General features: G+C 37.7%; 2 protein-coding genes across 2 annotated transcripts in view; one reads left to right on the top strand and one right to left on the bottom strand.

The window, feature by feature from the left end:
* Window positions 1-10,894, bottom strand: part of hydin (HYDIN axonemal central pair apparatus protein) — a 55,543-nt gene extending 44,649 nt beyond the window's left edge. The window contains exons 1-16 of the mRNA XM_080903735.1: window positions 10,814-10,894; window positions 9,773-9,877; window positions 8,413-8,538; window positions 7,603-7,722; window positions 7,174-7,308; window positions 6,162-6,361; window positions 5,766-5,890; window positions 4,026-4,227; window positions 3,669-3,843; window positions 2,949-3,048; window positions 2,557-2,675; window positions 1,984-2,207; window positions 1,749-1,816; window positions 1,392-1,633; window positions 901-1,001; window positions 105-240 (exon numbers count right to left, since the gene is read on the bottom strand). Coding sequence (XP_080759861.1) covers window positions 105-240; window positions 901-1,001; window positions 1,392-1,633; window positions 1,749-1,816; window positions 1,984-2,207; window positions 2,557-2,675; window positions 2,949-3,048; window positions 3,669-3,843; window positions 4,026-4,227; window positions 5,766-5,890; window positions 6,162-6,361; window positions 7,174-7,308; window positions 7,603-7,722; window positions 8,413-8,538; window positions 9,773-9,850 — 2,151 coding nt within the window. The 5' untranslated portion in view covers window positions 9,851-9,877; window positions 10,814-10,894. The remainder of the gene's footprint in view (window positions 1-104; window positions 241-900; window positions 1,002-1,391; window positions 1,634-1,748; window positions 1,817-1,983; window positions 2,208-2,556; window positions 2,676-2,948; window positions 3,049-3,668; window positions 3,844-4,025; window positions 4,228-5,765; window positions 5,891-6,161; window positions 6,362-7,173; window positions 7,309-7,602; window positions 7,723-8,412; window positions 8,539-9,772; window positions 9,878-10,813) is intronic.
* A 1,591-nt stretch (window positions 10,895-12,485) lies between these two features.
* LOC308409949 (uncharacterized protein) lies at window positions 12,486-21,537 on the top strand (the record flags this gene model as incomplete). The annotated part of the gene is made up of 8 exons (XM_080902943.1): window positions 12,486-12,504; window positions 12,636-12,706; window positions 13,104-13,188; window positions 16,855-16,944; window positions 17,188-17,385; window positions 18,335-18,477; window positions 19,737-19,840; window positions 20,315-21,537. The coding sequence occupies 8 exons, from the start codon at window positions 12,486-12,488 to the stop codon at window positions 20,457-20,459; spliced, it is 855 nt and encodes a 284-aa protein (XP_080759069.1). The 3' UTR covers window positions 20,460-21,537.
* Between the last annotated feature and the right edge of the window lie 1,475 nt (window positions 21,538-23,012).

Genomic DNA, 23,012 nt, shown 5'->3' with positions numbered 1-23,012 from the left:
CAACTTCATATTGATTGAAAAGGAAAGGTACAGTGTAAAACACTTTAGTGGCTGCCAAAACATGTAAACTCTATAATTGTTGTTGCTCCGGTGATCCATCCAACCTGATCAAGCATGCCGTAGCAGGCAGGCAAATTGCTGGGGTTGGTCAACCGCACTTTCTGTTCGAAGGGTTGATTGAGGAAACACCTTTCAAAGTGTAGCACTGGAGTATCCACCAAAATCTGAGGCACAACACACCTATCAACAAAGGGGAAAAAAGCAAGTCAGACAATCAGGAGAAAAACAAGGAAAAGGTGAGGAGAATAAAAGATGTGTATTTGCACTTCATCATGCCTAAACTCTATCAATCCTCCAAGTTCAAGTTCAATGGATGCAAACAAACAAAAGTGCAACAGAGACTACCGGAAGAAAAAAAGCTACATTGCTTTAGGAAAAAAGATGACAGAAGAGATTACTTAACACTCACCCTACTAATTGGGATCCTTAAGGGATGCTTGACTTGAAGAGTTGGTAATGAACATAATATGTTCCATTTAATCTCTAATGACAAATACAGCTGAGTAAAAACTACTATACTTTGAATGGTTTTAAAGAAAAAATATAGTAATGTATGTCGTTTCATGGATTTTCTGGGTCTCATCCACCAACCAAGACACCACAACAAAGACATTTTATTCTATTTTCCTATATCAGATGGATGGTCATTCATTCTTATTCATCATTTTTTATTACGTTTCCCTTTTCAAAGGGAAAAAGATTTTCAGTCTTAGGCTAATAGAGAATAAAGATCTGTGTAAATGGGCCCAGTATGACATGTTAGATTCATTTTGCTGTGACAGAAATGACTTCAATAACTGTTTATTTGAGTACGTCTGGACATTAAGCATGTTTATGTACCTAGCATTTATAGGCAGAGTCAGAATTTCCTCCCCAACACCTTCAACATCCACCACCAGTGACAGCTGGTATGTCCTGACTGTGTTGGAGCACAGTGTGACCTGTACAAACATCGCACAGACATACAACAAGACCACAAATACACCAATACACAGACAGGACAACAAGTGTCTAAGGTTAAAAAGAAAGGAAAGTTCATTAATGTCACCTTCAGCTTTAAAGACCCCAGTATCGACAGGGTAACCACCATGATGATGACTGCTGGCTAGAGATCTGATTATTTTCTAAACCAGCAAAATATGTCAATGAGATTTACTAATCCTTCAAGATTGCCCAGATATTTTTTATATTATCTAAATAATCTACATAACTTACATGTATATAAAAATAAAAACAGAATATTTGAGGTTTTTTCCTACTATTTCATAACATGAAAACACTGATTGCTGGAATATTTTGTCAGTGGCGGGGATGGTGTTAATAAACTGTACCTTAATGTCAACATCGGACACGCTACGCACTGATCCTGCTGCCGGGCTGACCGTGAACTCCACAGGGCATGGATGAAGATCTCTAGCAGTATAACCTTGCCAATCTTTCAGTGACTCATCCGAAATCTGTTTGAATGAGCTAACACTAGGAGAGCCCAGCCCGTCTCCCAAGACACGCAGGATGAAGTTCACGGGTACAAAGGAAGGGTTGAAGAGCGTACAACCAACTGTTACTGGAAAACCTATGCAGGGAGATTAAAAGAAGCCAATATGAGAAAATGTGAAAATATTAAGATGATGTCTGTCATTATTCTCTGGATATATGTTATAAAAACTAGAAGAGCAAAAGTGATGTACCAAAGGCTACATCCCCAAAATTAAGCTCTGAAACACTGAAGTGGATTGTGGGACAAATGACGGAACCCCTGCAAAGAAGAGACAAAGAAACCTTGAAACCTCGGGAACAATAAGATTTGAAAATATGCAGTGAGAGTGTAATAGACCCACTACTACAGCTGGGTCAGCTTTTATTTGTGCTGTGTTACACGTAAATGTCCTGGCAGAGAACTGGCTCGCTGCTTGCTAACTTTACCCAACAGTGAAGGTCAGTGGTTGAGGTTGTCCTGCCACACTTAGCAGCAACTCCTCAAAGAATGAACCCAGAATGGGACTGCAGAACGATACTTCCACTATCTGGCAGGTGCCAGAGGGAACAACACCTTCCTCGGGATTGAAGGAGAAACAGCGGCCAAAAGTGGTGTCAGGACTTGACCACCTGAAAGGGGCATCAATTGGCCCTTTGTTTGACAACTGCACCTGAAGAATGAATTCTTGTATGAGAACAAATACCCAATATTGATCATCTAAATACAAAATGTGTTTCATGGAGTAGATGAATTAATAAAAGGTGGTAGAGTCTTTCAGCATTACATTTGTGCATTAAAACTGTCAAAAGAAAAACTTTTGATTTTGTTTTTATTTTATTTTATGTTACAGCTTTGTTAACAATATATGCTGTTTTGTTATCTTGTGGATAAGAACTATAACCTTGCAGTGCATCCACCAAGGCTGAATTCAACTCACACAAAGTTGTAGCTCAAGCATTCTACATTAGAGCCATACTGGGAATAACATAACGTGTTCACACTGGCTTGGTTTTTCTTACCTCTTGACGAAATCTTTCACCTATGAATAAATCTTTTAAGTTCATCCCATCATAGTTAAGCACAAGTTGAGGGCCCATGCCTTTGCCCTTGACTGTGAGGGGTAACGGTGATTCACATCCTAAGATGACAAACAGCCATGATGAAAGAGTTACAATAGAACTAAAGACAGAGAAAGGAAAATTGTAGGGCCACAGGAAAGAAAACATCACACAGATTTTATGCATGTGACGGTGAAGTTTAAAAGTTGCCTCTGTGTTTCTGTGATTTTGCTCTATTTTTTAACAATGTAAACATGACTAAAATGGACAAAAAGTACTGATTAAACTGATAACATTATGAATTATTATCTTTTGCTGCTGTATGTGTGTGTGTTTGAGAAACCGGAATAAACCTGTGACATCGCAGTATATGGTTTGTTGATAAAGTCTGGCCTCCTCAGGCTTGAAGATGATGGTGAACTTCGCTGTGGTGCTGGGCCATATTTCCCCCTCCTGAAACACATAAAGACAACAATAATTATTTTAGTGAAGCAAAATGCAAACATTACAAAAACGTAAGAAGAAGAAAACAACTGATTTTTTGGTCAGGCTTTACTCTACACATACACACACACGCAGGTGACCTCCCTAACTCTGTGTTGTCTATCTCTTTGTCCAGGGAATGGGGCTGAGTTGGGGACAGAAGACAGAGCAGCTCATACTTTCTAAAGGTCTCTAGACAGAAAGGCCCTAATCTGTGGTTCTAATGTCACAGAAGAATCAGACAGACGTTATATGCAAACAGTCTTGATCACAAAGTCTGTTTTAACATCAGATCTGATCAAACTTTTCAGAATTCTGTTCTCACAGCAATAATACAGCTCTGAAGGTAGAGCATGCTGCAAGAAATGATTCACGGAAACATCAACAAATTTCAAGTGCTGTTGCTCCTGTTTCTTCTCCCCACTTAAAACTATTACATTATGCAGACATACTATAGGAGGCATTGTTGCCTCTAGAGTTGATGGAAAAGAAACAATGGGCAATGTAATGACATTTAAGTATTCAACTATTCAGTCTGGCAAGAGGAAAATCATGTGAACACACGACAAGACAATGAAACACAAACACACCGGAGGCTCCACAGTTATACAGTGTGAAAGGGCCAAGAGGTAGTTGTTTGCATCCTGACTTCTGTGTTCCTGTGGGGCTCTGGACTGCAGCGGGAGGTAATGGATCCCTGCAGGGTCAGACTTAAGCAACTGTCCTAGCTCGACTTCTTCCTTCTGCTGGAGCACTGAGCCCTCCCTAGAGACAAGTAGGGAGAGACAGTGAAAAGTATAACAAATAGCAAATGAGGAGGGTCAGAGAGAAAAAGAGGCCAGTAGAAGGACAAAGATCTACAAGACAGAAAGAATGTGATGGGTACCCGAGCTCATTTCTGGCAACACATGCTCTAATAAATACATTTTGTGCTCATGCATAAATACCTCAATAAGCTCAGGTCCTCTTCTTGTTGGCTGGGCCACACAGTCCAGCAGTACTGAAGAGGGATGCCACTGTGGTTGGTGAGGGACACTGTGCGTGTACTGATCAGGGAGACATAAGTATTCTCCATCCAGATGGAGTCAGGTTCAAGGTGGATGTTCAGTTCCTCACAAGACCCATGCAGGCTAATGTACACATCTTCACCTGAGTAGAAGATATCATGGTGCTTATGACCTAGTAACTGGTTACCACAGGGTAACATAAGTGGTGGAGAATAGGTATCAAGAGACCTTTTTTGTCTATTTTTGTTTTCATTAGTCATTTGTAAAAATATGGAGGAATACTGTCGGGATTTAAGTGAAATTTAACAGGGTTACTCTTGTCTAATTGAAAGACAACAGGAGATTCCTAAATACCAGATTCTGGCAGTATACTGTAGAACATAGGTGTCAAACTCTGGCCCACGGGCCAAATTTGGCCCGCAGCCTACTTACATTTGGCCCGCAAAGCCATACCAAATTACTATCAGAGCTGGCCTACTGGTATTATACAGCTAATATATATATTGTTTAGTATTAAGCTTTGCTTGTTCCATATTCAGTTTTTCAGCAAAACGTCTTTGAGTCCATAAGAAAAGATTCATTCTTATATCTGGAGGAATAAATATATTTCAATAAATATTAACGTTAGCCCGCGACTTTGTTCCAGTTTTGAATTTTGGCCCACTGTGTATTTGAGTTTGACACCCCTGCTGTAGAATATTTAGCTGATTTAGAGTTTAGAAATGTGTTATCATAGAATGTAGAACTATTGTAGAGACACTGACACTGCCCTTAAATAATAAAGGCTGACTCTGTCGTGAACTTAGGAGTAGATTGTACCCCTCCCCCACTTGAGCTGTGAAAGTAAAACAGAGAAGAGTTAATGCTGAGTGGAAATTCCCCAGAGGATGTTTTAGGGTGGGGGTCTCAACATTGTAACTGGATACCTGTGGTCTGGAAGTGAGAGGGGTTTGATGACCTCTAGGGAGTTACCTACACCCACAGTGTTTTAACTGTCACGCACACACATCCACACGCACACTCACTCATGTGCACACAGTCACACACGAGCACTCATATAGGCACGCGGGAACGCGCACATGTAGGCATTCATGTGCTCGTGCACATAGACACAGACAGAGTTTGCAGCACACCGTAGGGGGGGTTTTATGATGGGGTTGTTTCTATAAAGCTGGCTGTAACTAACAAAGGGGTGAAGATTTTTGCAGAGGGACCCACCGGCCTCGTCTTCCCTTCTAGAAGTGCATGCTTAAATGAAGATGAATAAAGATGAATAAAGATTTTGCGAAAATGACTACTGAGTCCGGTGCCATCTCTGGATGCTCGAGGAATAAAAAGAACCGGGGTAAAACTGATTTCCTAACAATACCAAAGCCACTAAGATGTAACATGTACTATGAGAAGAAATCAGGGAGAAGAGAAAACAACCCCTCTGAGATAGCCATACCAAGCAGGAAATGTGATATAATACAGCCATTATGAGCTGAATTTTCATTCCCTAAAGACTGGCTATATTCTCTTTCATCACCTACAGTATGTCACCTTTGACTTCACTGGCCCCCTAACCAACAAACACATACGCACCGCTCTCGCAAGCCCCTTATCAGTGTGTATTTATCTGTTACATCTTGAAGAGTCTTCAACACAAGTCTCATTGGTGTCACAATTTTGTTTTCTCACCAGTATGGTAGTGCAGCAACAGATCCTGCCTGTGGTTTCCTGTATTCATTGGGTGGAAAACCACAGTCACCTGCATACTCTCGCCAACATCAAGTGACCCAAACTCAGGTCTCACTGAAAAAGGCCTGCAATAATAGGTTACTGTTTTAGAAACTGACAGAGGAAAAGCAAACTTTTAACTAGACCCAACAATAAGTACTGTAAAGTCTAGTTAAAGGTATACCCAAGACTCCATTATGTAATTTTTGATAAGTAGGTAAAAAATGTTTTCTGTTCACTTATGATTCTGAATTTTTTTCTTAAATGTATTTAACTGAGCTTTTCAGATCAGTTTTCACAAGCTGAACTTTAAACATAACTATTCACTGGGTACAAGAATGACTGTTTTACTCTCACCTCTCTGTGTGGAGCCTGAATTTGGCTTTGCTGTTTCCTACATTACAAACAAGTTGAGTCTTCTCAGTTGAAGCTTTCACAGGACACACGGGCAAGTCAAGCTTGTCTTGAAAGTCAAGAATGGCACGTGGCCCAATGGCCCGGATTGGAATCTCAAACTTTTCCCTCTCTGTCACACAAACCAGTCTATGGTGGTAGTCCTGTGTAGACAAGGAGAAAAGCCTGTTGCAACCACACAAACTCTATAAACTCAATATACTTTATTATATCAGTTGTTAAATAATTTTGTGCCACTGAATTTGGGCACACAAGCAGTTCAATTTTATCCAGTTTGATTCTTACACTGAATTTTTATAGCGCCAATTCACAACAACAGTCACCTCAAGGCAGCAAAGACCCTACAGTAATATAGAGACATATATACCACAGATACAATGAGGCTCAGGAAGTGGCAGCCATCTGATGCTGCAGGTTTGGGGTGAGAGAAACAAGCTGTTTATTCCATTAGCTGCTCAGTTATTCAAATGTAAATAACAAACAAACCAAAAATATCATACTTGAGTCCTAACCCTTAAAACAATAAAAAAAAAAAAAGATTCTTTCCTTAATAAACATGAACCAATAATAAAAAAACATTTTTTAAATTATATATGTGACAAAATCAGAAGGTTATTTGTTGAAATAATTAAACATTAAGGAAAATGTATACAAATCAAGTATATTCTCTTGATTAATTTCATATTGTATTTACGTACCAAAATTACACAGAAAATTTACGTGTAATTAATTTAGTTAAATTCAACATTTAGGACAAATTTTTTTTAGTGGATTCTGATTCTAACTGAGACTTCATGAAACATTTATGCAGAAAGTCTGGTAAAGGCTATACAAGATCATATGAGGTTATCCTCATCCTATATGTGGTTATTGTGACTTTGTGTTTTGTTCTCTCAGTCTAGGCTTCTTTGTTTTTGTGCTGCAAAGTCCAATCAAATGCAAACGTCTCTTGTACCTTGTTTTCGTGTGGGGTGAAGAAGACTGTGAAAGTGGCAGACATTCCTGGTGCAACGTTGCTGCGTGCATCACTTGAAGGCAAAACACTGAAATACACGGAGTTCTGCTGCTCCAGCTTCACTTGCCGTGAAACCTGAACAAAAAAATAAACATAAACTGTTGATAAGTGCATAAACCCAGCACAGCAAGAAGGACAAAGGTAGTGATTATTAATCATTGCTTGAAAATGGTATCTTATCATGGTATCTTATTCAGATTTCCTCCAGTCAGCAATGACCTTTTCTTCACACTCCCCACATTTTCTCTTTTTCAAATAGTCATGCTGCGGCGGTGTTGTTTCACAAATGTTTCTGATTCAAATATAGGCTTGACAGTCATGCTGATTTCAAAATTATTTGATCTTCATTACTCTTATTGATTAATATACCTTGTCATTGTTGAGAAGCAGCAATGGTAACTTGTAGGTCTGTCCAGGAGAGAAATTCTGGAAGACCAACTCAGAAGGGTAGGGCTGAAAAAGCGGCTGATCTATATCTGGAAAAGAACCCTAGCCAAACACACATACAGAGACAATTCTTTAGATTTCAAATTCACCTCATACTTTGCACTAAATACGTATTGAACAGTGCATTTGCTTTGCTGCTTTGTGAGCACAAACACATGATAATATTTGTAAATATTTAAACAAGCTTTTTATTCATATTGATGTAATGATCAGAAAAGAAAACATGTTTTTCCTAATTAACAGTGAAAAGATGGACACACAGTATGATGCCAATAATATGAATCATCTCTTTTTTATGCAGTCCTAGCTTTTGTGCAGATGCAATTTTAAAATATACAATCAATTATGGGCAGAAAATATAATGTCGCGACAACTCTACAAATGATGAGCGTGAAAAATCACCAGACTGGTGATCAGGCAAATGTGCTGTGATTGAGTCAAATTCCTGATTATTTCAACCGCGGCCTTTCTACAGTTCTTCACCTGAAGGGTCTGAGCTGTTTCTGCAGCACAAGAGTCTCTACATATTGCTAGGCAATAGGCTAGGCAGGAGTAAGTGATATCAAAGAAAATATTTAAAAATAAGAACTCCCTTTCAATTTGCACCTTTTACGGTAGACTGTTGCCACTGTTATTGTTGGTTCCCAGTTAATGTTATACTGTATCACTGTGTGTAATAGGAAGAAAGTTTTTAAACTAGTGTGATATCACAGAATTATAGCTGGCATTTACTTTGTGATGTGGAGCGGCGCTCAGGTCAAGCAACTCCAGGATGCGAGGTGGGTGCACCTCAGCTGTGTTACTCAGGCGCTCCTCTGTGGACTGCAACATCTCCTGGGAGAAAACTGATGGAGTCACCTGCAAACACACAGCAACACAGGCCTATTTACGGTCTCCTAATCAGCAGTAATGAGGCGCTGAGCTGTAGGCTATTGCTCTTGAAACAGCTCAGCTTACAGCTCTAATGCTTGCATATACATAAACTCAAATAATGTTCATTTTGTGCATCATTTTTTGGGTATTGTATTTTCTACATAATCCTCTGTCATTGGTGCACCTAAAGCAAAAAAACAACTAATTGCACTTAGTCTCTCTGAAGGAAAATGATTTTAGCTTAACTCTAAATCTAAATGAATAACATAACTGCAAAACTGCTTATGCAATATTTATGCTTTTATCATTAATAATTATAATAATTATTATTCATTTTATTATGCAGTTAGAGAGATAAATGCCACAAGATTGTAAAAACGAGCATCTGCAGCAGATAGAATATTTTTTACAATTTGATTTGATTATCCGTCATTACCTATCTTATATTTCTGAACATGTTATTTTCCATATCTAATGAGGGAGCTTTTATTTTGGAAATCTGACTATTTAAAATCTTGATGGATTCCAATATCTAAACGGAAACAAAGCAAACTGGTGGCTTCTCGTAACAAACTAAATCTTTTAGTTTCAAAATATCACAGATTGAAGTCTTTATAAAATCTAAAGACTATCTGGATGCACTTATTTTGAAAATATTAAATATTTTAGAGCATGAGATGAAATGACAACTAATGCAGAGTAGAAAATGTTAATCCCTCCACTGCATCCCTGAACATTGTACCTAGTTTCTGTCAGGTGTGTAACAGCGCAGCTCACACTGATGATGAGCCTAATTTTTTCTTTTTAACAATCTTACCAAATAAGTAAGCAAGTATGGACATCAATATTCCACATTCTGACCTGAGAAAATTGTAAGTGAAGTGGAAGAGAGCTAAAATGGTTAGGCTGAGGTCAATGCAACAAAACACTGTAGTCATGTAATTCATTTTGAGAATTACATGAGAAGCCAAAGTGATTATTAGGACAACTCATCATTTTAAGCATTATTTAAAAAAGAATGGGACAGTGTGCAAGAAGTAGGTCACAAGAAAACAGAATGCTGTTTATTTGTCAGAAAATCCCACTTCTGACATCTGCTGTAACATCTTCATTTCCTTGTCACCTGAAAGCTGTCATATGGCTATATTTCACAACATAACTTGCAAGCAGCTTCAAAATTACAGAGGTAAAAGGGAAAAAATGCAAGTTAGAACCTCACCCTCCTTGTTTTCCCCTCCTTCACACGCTTATTGTTGCATAGCAGGGACGCCTTTTTCTTCACCTGAGTGACGCTCATTCTGAATATGTTGTATGGCAAAATCACCTGCAAGAAAGGAAACAGAAGAACACAAGAGAACACATGGAGTCATAAACTAGACATCCATTTTTTATGTTTCAGTTATCATATCAGGTTCAGAAGTAGCATTAGGGTGTGTCTTTAACAACTGAAATCTATATGCTGTATTATTATTATTATTAATCCTTTATTTATCCAGGTAAAAAATCTCATTGAGATTAAAAATCTCATTTCCAAGAGAGACCTGGCAAACAGTGGAGATGGTATACCATGTCCACTTCAGTTTATGTCATACATACTTATGGTACAGTAATTTGAAGATTTAGATTCAATTTCAGAAATCAAGTGCTTTCTCAGCATGGCCGCATGACTGTTTAATGAAATATGGGTTTTTTGAATCAGTAAAAGGAAATTTGTCGTTGATGTGACCGTAGAAACATTTGAGTAACCAAAAAGAAGAAAAAAATGGGATGTATATATATATATATATATATATATATATATATATATATATATATATATATATATATATATATAGAGAGAGAGAGAGAGAGAGAGAGAGAGAGAGAGAGAGAGAGAGAGAGAGAGAGAGAGAGACCACGACATCACATTTATTCAGAAGTCGTTGTGTTAGCTGGTAAGTTTAAGAAACCCCTAGACGGAGTGCAGTGCTCCGTGTGAATAAGAAAATTTTGGAGCACTGACGAAGAAGAGGAGCATAAACAGTCTCTAAAGCCTAGCTGTTTTATTCATGTTTGCATTGTTTTTATGTTAACAGTTGTAGGCTACTGTTCGCTGAGCTTTGCACTTCATTATATTCTCACTCTCTTAAGCACTTCACAATACCGTGGATCCCGTAGTTGTACATACAGTATAGGCTGTAAGAACTCTATGCGTTCACTTTAACGTTAATAATGGATCGTTTAACAGACTGCACAAACAAGCATCTTAATAAGAACTCACCGTTGTGTCGAAGAACTTTTTACCTTACATCAAGCCCTCTGTCAGCCAGTTACCAGCGCGCAAGTCAATGTTGTCTTGGTTCGTTGTCGTGGCAACACACTCATCAACGTCTCAGTATAGGGTCTGCTGATTGGCTCGAGCTGTGACAGACAAAAAGAAGGCTTTCTCATACATGGTTGTTTTTGAATACAACAACTATCACGTAAGTTTGTAAAAGCAAGTAAAATGACTAATTGATTAAAAAGTGATTATATTTAATTGTTGTTATTCAGCATTATTATGAGCTTTATTTATATGTTACTCAAAGTCTCCATAGTTGTAAAGTTTTTGAATTAGTCACAGTGCATATATATGTTTTCACTTTTCTCTTTCCAGGAAGGGAGAAAAGCATATAACTAAGAAAAAACTGACAAAAATGATCAAACTCCAGAGTTTTGCAAGTACCTCACAACTAATATTCTAACTTTGTTTGTTGGTTCTGATAGTTGGATTTGCTTAAAAGTACTAAGATGGTAAAAAGTCCGTTTTTACAGCAAACAAAACAGTTGTAAGTAAATGTAAGTAGTTTGTAAGTAATAGTTCCTAAATTATTACGATTATTACTTAATGCTTACTCCCACAGTCCAAAGACATGCAGTTAGTGGGGATAGGATAATTGACAGGCACGTGCAGAGGGGGGGTGGAAGGGGCTTGAGCACCCGCCCCTTTCCTGATGGGTGCCCAAAGTGCCCTTTTGTTGAGGCAATTGTTTTTTTATATGTGTGTGTGCGTGCGGAGTCCTGTCTGTGCCCCTCAACAATAATATTTAACTATTAATCACAGTTTTGCTAAATAAAAGGATCTGGCTTGTATTAGTCACATGATCACATTTAACCAATGATCGCCCTTGACGGCAGAACGCGCTGGTTACGAGCCGGGAACGAGCTCACAAAGAGCACGCGCATTTTTTGTGGTCCGGAGCTGTAGGAGAAACACAAGTTAACTCAGAGACACAGACTGATGCGACAAAACCAGTAAGTAGGTGTACAGCGTACACTGTAGTGTGTAGCACACAGGAGTATTAGCTTATTACGTACACGTTGGTAAGCTGTCTTGTTGCAACTGACGAACTGAAACAAACGAGCGTGCTGTGTGTGCAACAGCGCGACAAACATTACCTGTCCTTTTATTAACTGCACAAGTAGTGCTGGTCATAGCTGCTGGCTTCCTGTGTAAGGCTGTCATGGGTCTGTAGCTCTGTCACCGTTTTAGGGAACATATTTAGTTTTAAAGTATTTAGAACATATTTTAAAGTAAGTTTCCGGGCTTTTCCTGCCTTTCTGGAGGGATATTTCACTAAAAAACGATCTAATATGCATGTCCACATAATAATGATTATAATTATAATATTTAAAAAAAAACACGCTGTATTTTAAAGAACATACATTAAGAAACAGATTATATTAGATTTATTTTTTAAATAAAACAAAATGCTGATTTTACAGCAGCAAAATTATTGTATCTCTACAGTTTAAAAATGTAATAAGCTTTGCCCCTGCACAGAGTGGATAGTGAAACAAATGGAATCACCATAAATACATTATTTCATATTTATTACTTTTTCCCCCTCATTGCTTTATTATTTTAGCTCTAGTAATAAATAATAAGGGTAGGATTCTGGATCAGCACCATGATGGAAACTTGTGCCCACAGTATATACAGTATTCTGAAGAAGGTCTAAAATGTCACTGTGTGTGCATGTGTGTGTTTTATGTATATGGATTTTTAAATTATTACTCATGATATATCATTGTCCAGACATGGCTGGTAAGGACATGAGGAGGAAACAGTAGGAGCTGTGTGAGGCTACTAAAGGTAGTGGATCCCTCAGCAGCTGGATTAGAAAGAGCACAGGTAACATTAACACATGTACCAGTTGTTGGAGAGGTATTCCAGTATAAACAAAAATAATAAGCACAACTGAAATGTTTTGCTTCTATAACATTTTTCTGTCATCATTTTATTATAGATTAAGTGTAAGAGTTGTTAAGTGTGGATAATTAAATAATGGTTTATTGCAATAGCAAGTTGTGCCTTGTTCTCAGATGGACAGCAAGTGGAGAGTGATATACGAAATGATGGGATGGAAGGAAGAAGAGAAGCAAAGAGTGATTCACAGTCTAGTTTATTTCTCAGTTTTTTGTTGCCTTATGGTTCCAAGTGCTGTCACCAATCTTTGCATTTTGTTATTATCTCATGACACTTGTTTAATCAGCTACCATCTCTCCTATGGAGTTTTTAATGTCTACAGTCTCAGATCAGCACAGCCCTGCCCTCCAGCACTATCAGCAGCAGGAGCAGCAGCAACACCTTAACAGCAACATTGTACCCATCAGGTAAAACATAGGCTACGTTTGCTTTGCCTCGTTGCCCATATTAGATTCTTGATGAATGTGTGTTGTTGTTATTCAGCCTGGTTCAATGTGCCCCTTTTTAGCTTTGAGCACTCGCCCCTTTAAACGTCTCTGCATGGCCCTGATAATTGATTAATCTAAATTGCCCATAGGTGTGAATGTGGGAGTGAATGTGAGAGCAACTGGTTGTCTATGGCTGTGTCCCTCCGTGTTAGCCCTGCGGCAGACTGGCCACCTGTCCGGGGTGTACCCCGCCTCTCACTCTAAGACAGCTGGGATAGGCTCCAGCACCTGCATCCTCCAGCATCCTGAAAAGGATAAGCAGAAACAAATGGATGGATGAATGGATAGGTGGATGGATTACTTAATAATGTAAATATTAAGATGAGATTATGCCCTTTGTAGGGGGCCCCAAGGATGCCCAAATTTCATTATGTTAATATTAGCGAACATAGGCTAGATTGCTAGATATTGAAATCTATTTTAGCTTTCTGAGCCATGTTGCTTCTTGCCATCCAAGGAGTTAATGTACTTTGTGAATTCAGTTTGTTAAAGTTTCCTATTAATTGTTTATCTACAGTACATTTATTGACAGTGTGTTGAAGCACAGAACCAAACAGAATAAATTATGTTTAATTCCTTTTTTTCCAATCTTGGACATATTTGTTTAAAGAAGAAAAAGTCAGTACAAGTCAAATGAAAGAGTCGATATTTAATTAGAAAATTGTTTTAAATTGATCTGAATCAGTTTATATCTTTTATCTGTTGTAAATTCTTTTTAATTGGTACAATTACCTTTGCAATGGCAGCACAAGGACAGAGAGAGAAAAAACATTCTTAATGAATACAGTATGTTTGTGTAATTGTCAGTGCAAAGAAAGAAGAATGAGGAAGGAGAGGGATAGAGAGAAAGTGTCCAAGACCAAGAAGAACCAGGTGTGAAACAATAACCATTTAGCCAAAACAAAAAAAGAAAAAGAAAAGCTTTTCTTTTTTTCATTTTTAAAGAATACATAAATTCTGGGTATTCTACAGGAAAGGAAACACAACTTGTGGCATAAATAATTTCAAGTACCTCCTTAATGGGAGCCATGGTTTGTTTGTTTTTTCTCTCACTCTCTCTCTCTCTCTCTCTCTCTTTTTTTTCGCTTTTCGCCACACATAAGTCTTGTGTTTGCGCTGAGCAGATGGGGAGGGGCAGTAGTTACACTCGCAGTAGCATAGGAACAGAGCAGGAGGGAGAGTGAGAGCCAGGGACAACAATAAGAGACAACATCGTCACATTAGAAAGGTACAGTAAAGAAAAAGAGTGACACCACGAAAAGAAGCAAAATGTGGAACCATTTCAATTTTGTTGACAATACATAGGCAGAGTGTAGAGTCTGCTAGAAAAGGATATCATACAGAGCCGGCTCCATAAACAACCTGCACAGGCACCTGAGAACTCTCCAACCATCAGTGCAATGGGAAGATAAAACACAGTCAGTTGAGTGTGATATTAATGGTGTGTGTCTACTACAACTGTTGCTGTGGCTGCATCTACAGCATCTTGCAGTATACCACCACAACCACCTAAACCAACCCAGAGCTCTATTAGACAGTTTTTGCAGAAGTCTGTGATGCCAGCAAAACAGAACCCAATTGATAAAGACCTAGCAAAAATGATTGCACTTGATTTCCAACTATTTTCAGTTGTGGATGATAAAGGATTCAGAAAGTTTATTCACTGAATCCTATGTATGTCACGACGTACAAGGTGGACTCACGCGCTGGACTCCGGGGATGATGCACACAAGAGAATTTATCACAGAACAATGTCCAATGATTGTATATACACAGATAAGGGGCAGTGCTATTTACAAGGGTGCGGGGCAGTGCTATGTACAAAAGGTGAGGGGGGCAGGGCTCCGGGGAAAATCCAGGGGAACACGCTCGTCTCTCTCCACACAATCCAGACACAAATCAGCACACCAGGAAAACAGTCCAGGGAATCTGTACACAAAGAGACGCTTGTTAAATGCTAAACACACACTGCATGGGAGAGAGAGAGAGCTGGCCGTGACAATGTATGCAATTCTAAGCAGGAAAACACTGTCCCAAAAAAATCATCCCAGGCCTACATGAAAATATGTTTTGCATATTTTAATTTATATTTTATTGTGTTGTGGCTTGCCGTGTTTTGTTTTGTTTCACTTTAAATTTGTGTAAAAGGAAAACATTTAAAATTTAAATAGTTAAAAGTTGAATTATAAATAGTTGTTTTTTGTATTTTATAATTTATTTTTTACATTAGTAAAATTAGTATTAGTATTACTAATACATTAGTATTAGTATTAGTAAGTGAATAAATAAAAGCATATAATAATAATAATAATAATAATAATAACAATAGGCCCTACGACAGACTGGCGACCTGTCCAGGGTGTACCCTGCATCTCGCCCCTTGACAGCTGGGATAGGCTCCAGCGCACCCCTGCAACCCTGAAAAGGATAAGCAGAAGCGAATGGATGGATGGATAATAATAATAATAATAACTATTCATAAAGCGCTTTCAAACAAAGTGCTGTACAACTAAAGAGATAAATCAAATAAAAGCGATACATAGCAATACAGGTAAAAGACACAATACAAGTTAAAAACAATAAAAACAACAATAAAAATTTATATGGTTATGTTTCACAGAATTTGATTTAAAACAATTTAAATAATTTACTTAAACCCTGTGAACCCAAATACACCTGATGAGTAATAAAAATAAAACAAGATAACAAATTAAAACAAGCATATACCAAAACAGGAATGAGGTTAATCAACGACTGAAATGACAGCATGGTTTACAAGGCAGAGACAGAGCATGTCATAAATAGCATTCTACCAATACAAGTCACCACACATCAAAACCACACATTGGCCTATATGTAAGGCATGCAAAACAACATTTTCTGGGCAAAACTGCCTCCTTCAATTAGTGTGTAAGCCGGTGTAAGGCTTTCAAACAATCAAATCAAAAACAACCCTTATATGTGTATATATGTGTATATATATGTATATATGTATATGTGTATATATATATATATATATGTGTGTGTGTGTGTGTGTGTGTGTGTGTGTGTGTGTGTGTGTGTGTGTGTGTGTGTGTGTGTGTATGTGTGTGTATATATGTATGTGTGTGTGTATATATGTATATATATATGTGTTCCTCTCAAAACTCTTTTTTTCTTTTACAGATTATTTTCTCTATCCTTTCACATGGGTATATAAATACACAGGCCAAGAACAGATCAAGTTTCAGTGGTAGCAGCTCCACAAACCAAATATTAAGTAGGTGATTTCCTCTGAGCGTAAAAAAACCCCCAGTGAGACGTTCCCACTTAATATGTCTGTGCTGCAGAGCTGAGCTCTCATAACCACATCCACCTCCTTTCATGCAATGGAAGAAATTTATGTCAATACTGAACATCTCAAATGTGTCAACCCAACACATTCAACAAATCACACAGGTAAGAAAGAAGTGGCACAAATTGGGGAGGAAAATGCTAAAAAAAGAGAGAAAAAAGATAATAGGTGTTTTAACATCTCTACTGTTTTACACTTTGTTGGGTCCCTGTTTTATTTTATATATTTATTTATTTTTCCTGTCTTTTCAGGTCAAAGGAGTTTCTATTTGGTTATTATTTTGTGTCTGAGCCTGCTGAGTGTCTTCCTGTTGGCTGGACTTGTCACTCTTGGTTTCTTCTGTAAGTTGTGTTGGTTATTGATATCTGTTCTAATGATCACAAGCTTTTCTTTTTCTTTTTTGGATAGCCCATAGTTTACCATTTTCTAATGAAATATGGTAAACTTGGTAATGTTTACACAAAGTAAGATAAGTAAAACATTTTAGGATAAAATTAAACAGAAGAAGTCAGAAGCTGTCAAAGAACAAATGCCTGGTGTTGTTTGAGTCTCAAAAACATGCATCCTACTTTTCTTTGTTTTAGATCATGATTCAAGGAAACTTCTGTCTGCTATGAATAACCGACTTTCCTCAATGAGTGAGGAGAGAGACCTTCAAAATGCAAATGTCTCTGCCATGAGTGACCAAATTTCTTCCGTGACTGAGGAGAGAGACCTGCTGCAAGCTGACCTCACGGAAATGACCAAAGAGTTGGAGAGGCTGCAGAGTTTGTTCAACCAGAGTGAGTCCTTGTATGAGCTGTTTTGTGGCTCTTGTTTTAGTATTAGAGGTTGGTATTTTCCCTGGTTATGTATTTTCTCTGTTCGTAGCTTCTTTTTGTAATCATATTCATAGGTTATATTCTAGCTGAGTCTATGTGCTTTGGTTATTTAATATATTATCTTTATTTTATCTTTTCTGTCTCATAGTCATATCTCCATGTCTGTCCAGTTTCCCTGTTTAGTTGTGTCAGGTTTGTATGTTTTAGTCCTGGCTTCAGTGTTAGTTACTTCTTTTTTTATTTACATAGTCTCTCATTCCATGTGCCTTATGTTCAGTTTTACTTCCCCATTATATTATGTTATGAAATGTATATTGTATTCCATTTGTCTTTCAGTATTTTCGCCTTGCAACTACTCCTCAGCCAAAACTGAACTGACCTAGTCCGCACAGGCATGCCATAATACTTCAAATATAACTTGGCACTCAGACGTTTAGGTGATAAGTTACAGCGCTGATGTGTGTCTTTTTTGTTCCATGGTTATCCATAACCATGATTTTAATCACACTTTGGAGAATGATGATGGCAAAAATTTGGGGGGGTAATGATGCTCCTTAATGACGCTCTTTCAACTTCCTAAATCACACATTTCTGATAATATAATGACAGCAGTAGTGTTAGAGCATTTATCTAAATATTTATTTTGGCTTTGGCATTAGTTGATGTGATGGCTGGCTTTGGCAACAGGGCATCAAAGCAGTCAAGGTGTAATTTGTGAGCCGCGGTCAAGCCAGTGACAATTTGATCTCACTGAACAAAATCAATGGAATATGATAATATGCTGAAAAAGAAGTCCAGAGGAATTAAAAGTCTTTTCTGGCAAAAGATCCCAGTTAATTAAATAGAGATCTGATGAGCATTACAGCTTATTTGCTGGTCTGGATTGTCTCTTGCTTGATGTTTCTTCCAGAGAAAACGTGTCCTACAGGATGGGAAATGTTCAGTGATGTCTGTTATTTCCTCTCTGGAACCTCTGGTAACTGGGATGAAGCTAGACGGGACTGTAGAGACAAAGGAGCAGATCTGGTGGTGATAGACAGTTCTAAAGAACAGGTATAGTGCATGTATATTGCAATTAATGTATTCATTCATTTTATGTGTTTCTGTTAACCTTTCAACATTCATTCAACATATCTGAACATAAAACCCAGAAACATCTGTTATTCAGTCTCACTGTGGAGAGCAATTCTGTATAGCACCAGGGTTATTGTTATGGTTAACTAAAACTAAACAAAAAACTAAAAGTAATGTGATTTTTTTTATATAACTAAAATTAAATAAAAACTAGAATAAAAGTTAGGTTAATTAATAGTCATTCTAAATTGCCCAAGGCTCATGGGAACCCTGAGGAGTATAAGAGGAAGAGAATGGATGGATGGATTGATGGACAGAGAATGAAAATTAGGACTAACTGAAATATTTTTTGAACTTTGAAAACAAACTAAAATGAATTTTTTTTAAAAATGTAAAGATTAGTTATTAGATAGTTTAGGATTAGTTAGTGTTACGAGTTCAAATATTGAGGGTGAGCGCAGAAACAACAATTGGTCCAGGAGAGTCGGTCAAACAATGATTTTAATGAACACACGCGTGGGGAGATGAACACTGCACACAGACAGCATCGATCTCCGCCCAATGATACACAAGCAGTTGTTTTTATAACATATGGGTATTATTTATGACGCCCCCTCATGCGTCAAAGCAGATACAATACATGCATAAGTTTCAAAACCACAAATGTTCTGTTGACGACTTTTGACACATTTAAAAGGACATCTTCTCCGTCTCGAGGCCAGGTGCTTCCTATTAATCTTCTAACTCTCGCTTATCTCCTGGAACAAACTGTCCCTTAGGCAAACACAATTTTGCAGTCACAAGCTTTTGCAAACTATTATTTGAACTCTTACCTAAACATGAGTCTAACTACTGTTTGTGTGTGTGTGTGTGTGTGTGTGTGTGTGTGTGTGTGTGTGTGTGTGTGTGTGTGTGTGTGTGTGTGTCTCGACCTCCAACGCACTCAGCCTCACCCCGCCCGTTGGCGCTTCTAACCTTTTACCAGACAGAAGCTCTGTGTGATAGGTGTAATAATCTTAACTAAGAACATGTGTAATCTATTGAATAAATGCTTTGATGAAATGATAATTAATGTAACGGTAATGATGATGGTTATGAATAGTAGCAGTAAAATATTTCCCTGATCTCCACATTAGTTTGGTTAAAATTATTACAATTTAAATAAACAAAAGGAAATAAAAATAATTAGAAAATGGAATTCTGGTTAAAAAAAATGTTGTTTCTTTCATGTTTAACAGAACTTTCTCACTACAATCATCGAAGATAACACTTGGATTGGTTTGACTGACAGTGGAAAGGAAGGACAGTGGAAATGGGTAGATGGAACTCCACTGACTCTGGCGTAAGTCTTCACTTTGTTTCAGTTTATTACATTTACTGGATTTCCAGCAATGTGTTTTTTTATGAACATATATGTATGCAAAATAATCTCATCAGTAAGCTTACATGTCAGGTGGTTGAGCCAAAATAAGGGCAAAAGGTTAAAGATGGATGCTACTGACTTTTTTTGGGGGGGGGGGGGGGGGGGCAGAAGAACTCAGTTACGACCTTTCATACCTTTCATGACAAATACATCGATCCATCCATTTTCTCCACCATTCAGCTAGCACACATGTCTTTGGACTGTGGGATGAAGTGGCAGAGAAAATGCAAACTGCATACAGAAAGGACACAGTAGATTTGAATCCATGCAACACTGTTGACAACTGCACCAGACAGTGGGGTCATTGTCATATTTTTTTATAGGGAATTAAATCCCCACACTCAATTTCTTCATCTTACTGATATGTTCTTATATAACACCTTCGTTCTTTAGGAACTGGGCGACAAATGAACCCAATAATGGAGGCTCACCAAATAGTGAAGAAGATTGTGTGCATATAAGAGCTGAAGATCGGAGGACTTGGAATGATATTTCATGTACAGCTTCTATGAAATGGATCTGCAAAAATCTACCATAACACCACTGTACAGTTTCTTGGAGAGCATATATTTCTACATGTTTTGACATTTTAACTGTGATTCTTGATCTATTCTACATTTCCATTTTAATGTTGTCCTCTGTTCTGACTGCGTACATTTACTGTACTGTGTTTTTTAATGTAACCTTTCATTGTTACGCTGATGACCTGCAGGTTTATGTTCCTTTGACCATTTGAAATTGTGCTGAAGTCTCTAAACTAGAATCGTGTCTATCTGCAATTAAGGGCTGATTATCTGATAATTTCTTGCTCCTAAATACTAATAAGACAGAGTTGATGGTCATTGGGCCACAAAAATTTCAGCACTTGTCCCAAAATTTCATCTTGAAAATTGTTGACAGGTGTCAGAAATTGCAGGGACAAGGTAAAAAACTTGGGCGTGTGGTTCGACATGGTGCTCTGCTTCGAGTCTCATGTAAAAGAGATAACAAAGACCGCCTTTTATCATTTGAGGAACATAGCCAGAATCAGACAAGTTTTGTCAAGCGACACTGCAGGGGTTCCTATCCATGCATTTGTGTCTTCATGTATTGATTATTTTAACGCTCTTCTTTCTGGGCTACCAAAGAAAAGTTTCAGAGGTCCACAGATGGTGCAAAATGCAGCTGCTCACATTTGAGCACATTACCCCTGTACTGAGAGCTCTTCATTGGCTACTTTGTCAGGTTCAATCAGATTTTAAGGTCCTGCTGCTCACCTACAAGGCTTTAAACGGATTGGCACCTCTGCGACCTTTTACACCTTTAAGTTCCATCCAGTGCTCCACGATCTCAGGACTCTTCTCTAGGAACCTTCTCCTAGAGCCAGAAAAATGACAATTTTTAGTTTTTTTTTTTTTAGTTTTTAAAACTAAGTTGAAGACACATTTGTTCACCCTATCCTACATGTTTTAATTCTATGGCTTTTAGTTTTTTAAATTCTTACTGTTTTTAACTTGTATTGTTTTTTTACTTGTATTGCTATGTATCGATTTGATTTATTTATCTTTTTAGTTTCAAATAGATGTACAGCACTTTGTTTGAAAGCGCTTTATATAAAGTTATTATTATTATTATTATTATTATTATTATTAGGTGCAAATTTATATTCATGGCAAAAATAACCAGTGGTTGTATGTTATTTGGTCAGCAGAATGTATTTAATTCAGAGAATCAAGCACAGTGCCTCATTAAGAAACATACAAAATTTTTATTTTTTAAGTACTGGTAAAAAACAAACAAACCAAATTTTAAAAAAGAAGAAGAAGAGGGTGGCCCACTTTTGTAGCATTACAGAAGCTACTTCAGTTTACTCCATGGTGTCTGTTAACAGGGCAAACATTTCAAAACACCAGCGCAGAGAGTTCTCTGTAGAAAGTCATGTAAGAGAGAATATGAAAGAGTATGACAGAATAAACTTTAAAATAATTGTTGATAAACTTCTGCTTTGCTTTAAAACTAAAAGTCTTGGTTGGTTTATTATATAAGAACATCTAGTACCTCTTAAGTATGACATTATTTTTGTGCCACTATTCTGAGCGCACGTAAAAAAAATTTGCAAGTGTTGCATTTTGAGGAGAAATTTATTTTGAGCAAAGAAAAGCTGAATTTGAGTGAACAAAATTAATTGCTGCGTGCAAAAAAATGTATTTCAGTGTTTGCTATTATCCATACACACACACACACAATTGCAGCCGCAATGTGTTGCTTGCGCTCTCAACATTTCTGCCCGTGCGCGCTCAACTCTTTTTCTACACGGTTATATTTGTGCCACAAAACCAGCCAATCACAGACTTTGATGCAAAAATACCTGATTGGCTGTTCTGGTCTCCAATCAGCTCGAACTGACGAAATGCAATATCCCAGAATCCATTTCGTCCAAAACTCAAACGAGGCAATGGCGGAGGAACACAGAGTGGCGGAGTTTGAAATATTACTCTTTCTGGGTCACAAAATAAACGTTTAAGATATTTTTATGCGAGAATGGTGCTGTGTAAACTTCAAATATCTGCTCGATTCATCAAGACATCACATATTTCCATAACTGCTCTAACGTTTTCGGAGATGCCTGTTACCCACCAGCTGACCGGGTGGTCACTCGGGGTAAACATAATATATAAGGCTGAACTGACAAAAAAAATCACAGACTACACCACCAGGTATTATAGAAAAAAAACAGTCTTTGAATGAAAACAGACGCTGCCCCCCTGGCAAAACTTTCCTAGACCCGCCCCTGCACAGTTACCAGCTGTCAGCTACTTAGAAAAGGATCCTGATGTTATTTGTCTCTCAGAAACAGTTCATAACTTCCCTTCAACTCATTCATGTCACCTAAAAGGTAAACCTGTTTCTCCATCACCTGTTCAGCTCTGATGATTCAGTAAGGATGTCTCCTGGTTTCATCTTCATGTTTCCCTCTCACCACATATCCAAACCAACATCATGACCAGCAGCTTTTACAGCTGTGGCTCCAGCAAACATCAGCTGATACTAGAAATTATTATTAAATAAATTCTAACAACAGCTTATCAAGGTTAAACATGCTGCTGTTGTT

Source organism: Rhamphochromis sp. 'chilingali', assembly GCF_963969265.1.
Source record: "Rhamphochromis sp. 'chilingali' genome assembly, chromosome: 14".
NCBI lineage: Eukaryota > Metazoa > Chordata > Actinopteri > Cichliformes > Cichlidae > Rhamphochromis > Rhamphochromis sp. 'chilingali'.
The sequence above is the reverse complement of the archived record's forward strand: the minus strand, read 5'-3'. Positions and strand labels throughout refer to the sequence as shown.